This window comes from Papaver somniferum, chromosome 7 (assembly GCF_003573695.1).
Source record: "Papaver somniferum cultivar HN1 chromosome 7, ASM357369v1, whole genome shotgun sequence".
Classification (NCBI taxonomy): Eukaryota; Viridiplantae; Streptophyta; class Magnoliopsida; order Ranunculales; family Papaveraceae; genus Papaver; species Papaver somniferum.
The window spans coordinates 199,970,008-199,978,103 of NC_039364.1; the positions used below are offsets into that span (position 1 = coordinate 199,970,008).

The 8,096-nt window shown below is 37.4% G+C and overlaps 1 protein-coding gene across 1 annotated transcript; it reads left to right on the top strand.

The window, feature by feature from the left end:
• The first annotated feature begins 3,786 nt into the window (after positions 1-3,786).
• LOC113295803 lies at positions 3,787-4,182 on the top strand. The gene has a single exon (XM_026544129.1). The coding sequence runs from the start codon at positions 3,787-3,789 to the stop codon at positions 4,180-4,182; it is 396 nt and encodes a 131-aa protein (XP_026399914.1).
• The last annotated feature ends 3,914 nt before the right edge of the window (positions 4,183-8,096 follow it).

Consider the following 8,096-nt stretch of genomic DNA (forward strand, 5'->3'; position numbering starts at 1 on the left):
GGATTTTTCCTTCTCTTTTCCTTTTCCTTGGGTCTTCCCTGATATTATATCAGTCAGAGCCTTTAGTTGATTAAATATCTCCTTTTGTGTTGTAGCTATATCGGTTTGATTCTTTGCAAGAGTTTCTTGCACTTTGATGAGATCAGGAATGGTAGGTGGTGGATTTCCTCTAACTTCCTCAGGGTGTCGGCCGAACAAAGGATGACCCTCCGCGTTGACGTGAGGAGGAGTAACATCACCACAGTCAGTGTTAGAGGCCAGAATCGTTCCCGGGATATCCTCGTTGTCGTCGTTGTTGTTGTTAGTGCTAGCGCAAATTTGCGTTGGAACCTGTGACTAACCCAGACCTAAGACCAGCCATCTTGTGGAGTTGTGAGATTGCAACCGAGAGAATGATCTCCCACTGTGGTCGCCAATCTGTAGATGGGGCAAAACGATTTGCTGGTTTTTACCGAATTAAGGAGACGAATGTACGGAGGAGACTCCTTGAACCAAGCGAAATGTTCAACCTCACACAGATGCACTACAAGAAGGGAGTGCTTTGAATTTGAGAGATCAGTCTGTAGTACTCCGGCCTAAACCAAGACAATGGTCTTTCCAGAGTAAATTCGGTCACAAGAGAGGATAGGTCGATCTGTAGGAGGGAATCTGAGAAATGTGTGGAATCAATGGTAATCAAAGACTGTAGGTGTGTTATGTATTCTGAATAAGATAAGTTCTGAATGATTGAATATCTGTTGAGAGTGATTACTCAGATGCTGAGTTGTTAATCTCGTGTTGTCTGTTTGACGTGAGATTCTTGTATATTCAATCATGATTCAGAGACTTATTTATATTGCTGGAATTGTAGACACCATGATCCCATGAAGTGTGACAGTTGATGGAATCAAAGAGCGGGGAAATAGAAATCGTGTTTGAAACCAGTTGCTCATCGTGCGGAGACTTGGTGTATTTTCCATCCACTACTTTGTTAACTCCTTCAACTGATTGCACGACTTGCTCACATTCCATCGTGTGTATGAACACACGTGCCGTAGACCACCAGACCAAAATCCTAGTTAATATCCCCCCATGTGACACGATTGCGTCTCGTGGTTAATTAGTCATTTGTTGACTTCATGACTTTGTGGGACGATGAGTCCACGTATTTGCTGAGTTGAACATGATCTTGCAAAACGTCCTGAGACTCATGAATTGAACGTGTCTGTTGAGACATAGGTATGATTCTTAAGTAAACGTTGATAGTTAAGGTGAGAAAGTATTGCTCATTCAATGAATTGTTGAATATTGATAGTTGAACCAATATTCCTTGGTTTGAGCAAATATTGCTCATCTAAGCAAATGTTGCTCATTTAATGAATTATTGGTAGCGTGACCGAGATAAAAATTAATTTAAAATACTGGTAATTGAACCGAGCATAATTAATAAAAATACTGATCATGAGATCGTCGTAAAGTTATTGGTGTTTGAATCTGGAATTATGATCCTTGGACTCAGAAACCCTAATTCAATCAATTGATGACCAATTGATGGTTTATTTGAAAATTAACCATGAAATGAAGGAGGGACCGGTTACATGGGATCATGTATCGTCCATGTAGCGCCCATATGCTCGAGTGAGCAAATACCAAGGTCTCTTGAAGAGTTGGTGATTTGTTGATGAAAGAATGATTAAATGCTGGTTTAATCATTTATTAGAAAAATGCTTGTCTGAGCCTTAGGTGATAAAACCTAATTAATTATGAAGAGATGAGGGACCGACCAAGGGGTCATGAAACCGGCCCTGGATGGTCACGGGATCGATGACGATCGCTCTATGAAAATTCCAAAATTATTAGGAAGAGTTTTGGACCTAATACGTGCAATTGCGCAAATTAGGTCAATTCATGAAAATATGTGGGACCGGCTCCGTGCGAGCCAAAGTGCCAACCTTGGTCGGTCAAGGTAACATGCTCAGGTCGTCAAAACGTCCGTATCTCAGTCCTGAGAATTTTGGTATTTTCTGGCGTGCGTTTGAGCAACCATTTGAGAAAATATGACAAAATCAGGGTTTTGCTGAAACTGAGGAAACTTCATGAGATGAAGGAAAATAATTATAAAATGAAGGAATGATGAAGCGTGGGACCGCTGAGTCCAAGGCATGGCCGTTCGGTCAGTGACCACGGTCCCATGGTGCCTTTCCTAATTTTATATTATATTTCATGATTTTATGAAAATATCATGAAATCAAGGAGTTTGTTGAAATTAAGGAGTTTCCTTGAAGTGAAGGAGTTTCCATGGGATAAAGGAAACAAATAATATTAAAATAATAAAATAAGGGCGTGTGGGACCGGCTTTGAGCATGGTCGGCCGGCTGGGGCCCGGTCCCGTGCGTTTCATTAATTTTATGTAATTTTTGTGTATTATTTCCATGATTTGAAGGAATTTTCATAATTTGAGAGAAATACCATGAAATCAAGGAATTTCATGGGATCAAGGAAACTTAAAATAATAATAATAAAATAAAGGGACGTGTGGGACCGGCTAGGGCATGGCTGGCCGGATGTGGCCCGGTCCCACGAGTTTTCCTAATTTTATATTATATTTTTCATGGTTTTATGAAAATACCATGAGATTAAGGAGTTTTCATGAGATCAGGGAAATATTAATAAAATAATAAGGAACCATGAGGTGTGGGGCCGGCCGTGATCAAGGCATGGCCGGTTGGCAAATAAACACGACCCCACACATTTTTCCCAATTTTATATTATTTCCTTGGTGCGAAGGAAACACCATGAAACTGAGGAGTTTCCTCAAAACGAAGGATATTTTTTCAAATGAAAGGATTTTCATAAGATCAAGGAAAATAAAAAAAATATGATAAAATATAAAACTGGCGTGGGACTGGCCGCGGCACGGCCATACGGCTAGTGGGCCCAGTCCCCCAGCGCCTTGGTCAATATTTTATTATTTTTTTTTTTTTTCCTATTTTGCATAGGTTCATCGTTTCGTCGTATTTTGAGTACACTTGCACCTTTTGAGTCGGGGCTTACTCGAAGGTAACTCAGACGCCCGTACGTTGAATATTTATTACTAACCCATGGAATTCTGCTGGGAAGAACCATAGATTGAAGTAACGAAATATTACGAAAATATTTGAATATTTTCAAAAATTCAGTGGATGAATCCAAGAATTTAGGAATAATTAATTGATGGCTCTATACTAGTACGATCTTCTAGGAGCATTAATTATTTTGAGCGACATGAGCTAGTTGAAGCGTCATATCCTTTATATAGTCAGGAAAAACTGTTGTTTGTATCTTAAAGACGTTATTGCTCTATACTAGCAGGCAAGCTGTCTAGGAGCCGTCCAATCTCGTGATTCTATATAGAAGTAATTATTGAAGTGTTCAGTATTCATGAGATATGTCGTTGCCTAGCCGAGAGACTACATATGTGCATGTACTCTGAGAGACAGTATTTTCAGTCAGGGATTCAATGAGAGACCCGTGTCTCGATACTCGCGTCTGATTGCTGGATCAGAAGTTCGTATAATTATGGGTTTTCGATTTTAGCTTTTGTCGAAAATCCACCATCTACAACTTCCAGGGGGCTTCTCCACAAAAAAATGCTACAACTGGCTGTTGGATCAACAACCTCCAATCACTCCTGCTTTACCGCCTTTCCGGTGCATTTGGGTAAAGTTTGTGCCTCCTTAAACGCAAACTTTTATTTGCCTTGCGGCACAAAATGCAATTCCTACAACTGACAACCTAGTGAGAAGAGGTAGCAACATTCAAAATGTAATGTGTGCATTCTGCAATTCAGCCCCTGAATCAGTCAATCATCTTATATTGCATTGTAGCTATGCTCACAAAATTTGGTCATACTTCATTGGAGGTTACAATGTGCGATGGGTTACAACAGGTTCTTTAGAAGCTCAGTTGTTGGCTTGGAAATTCAGGCGAGGTCGTAATAGAGGGAGGAAAATCTGGCCTATTCTTATCTTTGCCATTGTCAGAGCTATTTGGGAAGAAAGAAATCGCAGGGTTACGGCAAATAAACCCCATAGAGTTGAAGGAATAATCATCAATGAAGTTAAAGCTTTGATCTTTCAATGGGGCAATGCAGAAAAATGGTTTTGGGGTAATTCATTTAGAGATCTTGTAACACACTGGAAAGTTATGATTGATAGCTCATAAATCTATGTAACACAAAAATGGGGACTTTCTTTGGTCTTATTACATTTTCTTTTTATACATTTTAACATTACTCTTAAAAAAAAGTTTAAGATCATTACTTCTACAAAATTCCTGAGCACATTTAAAAATGCGGGGGTCTAACAACCTCACTCAATATTTCGATTAGCAATCTGTATGGACTAAATCTAATATACTTTTAAGAGAATCAACTGGACAGTCAGACTCAATCTTAATAAAAAGTATATCAAGGAGTTAATATCTCAATCTCTCGATTTGATCTTTACTCAAGCAATTTGCGAGTCTTTATCAAATACTAGAGATATAAACTTGGATGGTACCAAAGACCAATATCCAAGGATCAATCAATTTCCAATCAATAACCAAAGGTTGGATTTCACAATTGATCGATACGACGCACAACCTGTGATATTTCAATTATATAACAAAATATAATGCGGAATAGAAATAACACAGACACCATAAGTTTTGTTAACAAGGAAACCGCAAATGCATAAAAACCCCGGGACCTAGTCCAGATTGAACACCACACTGTATTAAGCCGCTACAGACACTAGACTACTACAAACTAACTTCGGTCTGGAATGTAGTTGAATCCTAATCAATCTCACACTGATTCAAGGTACAGTTGCGCTCCTTACGTCTCTGATCCCTGCAGGATGCTACGCACTTGATTCCCTTAGCTGATCTCACCCACAACCAAGAGTTTGCTACGACCCAAAGTCGAAGACTTGAATAAACAAATATGTATCACACAGAAAGTCTATGATAATAGATAAATCTGTCTCCCACAGATAAACCTATGAGTTTTTGTTCCGTCTTTTGATAAATCAAGGTGAATCGGAACTAATTGATAACCCGGACTTATATTCCCGAAGAACATCCTAGTATCATCAATCACCTCACAATAATCTAAATCGTATGGTAGCGAAACTAGATATTGTGGAATCACAAACGATGATACGAAGATGTTTGTGATTTCTCTTTATCTTGCCCTATCGGAGATATAATCTCAAGTCAATTATTCAATTGAACTCGTACGATAGAAAAATGGCAATGCAAGTTACCTTGGTAACAACGCATTCAATATTCACCGTTAGATGAAAAACCTGATTTAACCAAGCTAATATATTTCAACCGTTAGATCAAAACTTAGCTTGTCACACACAAATGAAATGTATTCATTTAGGTTTGAGTAACCGTACCTAAACGTGTACACTTAGTTGGTTCACAAATAGCTAACCAATGGTTAGCCATATGAGCACTTTCATATTAACCGTATTCATCTTTCTCATAACTAGTCCAAATGACTCATAAGAACTAGTTGAAGAGTTGTTCAATTTCTTAGGCCTTTATTCATAGACAGAACTAAAACAAAATCGGTTTGATATTTTTGAATCAATTCATGAACAATATACCCACGGTTTGCAAAGATTGCATTCCTTAGAAATTATTGTTTTAAGTTCATGAAATACCGATTTGAGAAATAACCAGCTTGGGTACGCATACGGGTATGCGTACCTTAGCTACGGGTACGCATACGGTTCGAAAACTTCTGTGGGTACGCGTACGGGTATGCGTACCTAAGGTGACTGGTTTACTAGTTTGCAAACTACAAACTCAGCAGAAAATTTCGGTTGAAAACTTCCGTTGGTACGCGTACCCGTACGCGTACCCAACCTGTCTCCTTCACCAATACCGTATGCAAACATATGCACACACTTGGTTTCCGGCACATGGATTTATACATTAATGTGCGAACACACTATGTATGCTTATATCCATAATTGGTAATCTCAACTCTACATTTCAATCATTGAAACATTCTTCTATAATGTTATAACAATCGTTATTCACGACTATCGTCATCAAAGCTATTTTAAAGATTGAAACGTCATCATGAATTTCGTCACGGGTAAAGATGAATGTGGTTAAAGCAAAATCTTACCAACACATATTTCGAGAAACAGATAGGCGAGTAAACTCGGCTCGAGATAGCAAATGTGTATGTATGAAAACTATCATACTTATACGACTTTGTCTCAAGAGTATGAGATAGAATAGACTTTTGAGTGATAGATAAGCTCAAGTCTCCACATACCTTTTTAGTCGGATGAAGTTCCACTAGTTCCACTTGTTCCTCGAGTAGTTCTTCGTCTTCAAAAGATGATCGCCATGGAGTCTGGAGCTCAACTACACTTAACTATCATACACCGAGACTTAGTCATAAGTAAATTAGAAATCAGGACATATAGTTTTGATCACTAATATTGATAAACATGGTTGAGATAGCAACGCATGTGAGTTCGACCGAGCAATACTCTAATATCATTTTTATTAATCAACTACTTTTAATATTACCAATTTCAGTATTGAATTTTTTTCTGCCTATATTTTCGGTTAATGCTTCGAGCACCAAAACATATTTTTTTACTTCAGGTAATTCTTGGAATTGATTTTATTTTGTTTGGATTAGTAGGCACAACATGCTTAGAGCAACAGTTAAGCTCTGACACGTGGCTGACTGTTGGTGCATGGTGGTTCTTCCAATCTAAATAGTTAGTGCGTGGTTCAACCAATAGTCAGCGTATGACAGAAAAGGATTAGTAAGAGAAAGATCATCTTTATGTGCTCTTTAGCATGGTTAATTATTGTTCTTCTGTTGGAATTCAGTTGTATGAAAAATCATGTAATTAAGCTTAATCTCCAACTGTCCTCATGAAGGATGAACTTTTTTCTTTCTTTGGTCATTTTGGGGTTTATTTGTTAATTATTTAGTGGTCTCTTTTCCATCGGGGAATTTTACTTATGAAGATTTTGAGAATGACTAATCCTTTACTTCTACGGAATTCATTTTGCCCCGGACAACAAATTTGAGCCCGTGCAGACACCTAGTCTTAAAAATTACTTATAGCCGACGGGAAACAAATGATCAATCAGATAAACTTGATGAGTAAAAACCATACTCTAAATGAAAACGATGAAGAGGATAGCTAGTCTTTAGTTGTTGATATACATACTTTATCAGTCTATCTTGTTTTGGTGTAAAAAATTATCGTGGGTTCGTGTATAGAAAAAATCCTATATTTTAGGGCAGTTTGATAGTTCGTAGTGGGAGATTAATGCGAGAATAGAAGATGGAGTTTGTTTGAGCTTGTCATGGTAAATGGTGTAAATATTACGGGGGCCTTTGGTTTAAATCCAATGATAAACGCATAGGAAATACGATTTTTCAGGAAACTTATGGGGATCGAAGACCCCACATGCACCCTCGTAGATTCTCCCCTGATCCAATTATTAGAATTGGATTACATGAACTGAATTTCCCTGTCGAAAATTTATACATCTGGTTCAATTTTTAGTTGTTCAAGAATGAGGAGACGAGAAGACATGCTTATGGAAGACCTTGGTACTGTTTTCAAATCAAATTCATTGAAAGCCAAAATCCGAGTATTATGTTTGATTGAGTAGAGTGAAGATAGAAATATTTTAAAAGTTTAAATATTCAAAGGTTTTGTTATCTTCTGCACTTATGCACAAGTTACCAAGCCTTGATTATCCAATTTTGCCATGGAATATATTACCATTTATTGTTGACTTCGGTATTTTACTTGAAATGTAGATTATTCCTTTACATGTTTTTGGGTAAGTCATTAATTGACAATTTAACGAGTTTAACAATATACGTTCCAATTTTATCTTACAGTGCGAATAATATTGTTAGTAAAGAGGAGATCAAAAATTAAGCATGGGGATTAACCACCAATCTTTTTCTTTTATATATTCTCTTTTTCCAATATAATTGATAAAATTGCATTTTACACGGATATCAAGAAATAGATAGAGAACAATATTCTTTCTACAAATATTCTTAGTTATAATTAATTATTTGGGTT

Bases quoted from the DNA above. Each gene is read 5' to 3' on its own strand.
- LOC113295803 (XM_026544129.1), top strand. From the start codon at position 3,787: ATGTGTGCATTCTGCAATTCAGCCCCTGAATCAGTCAATCATCTTATA.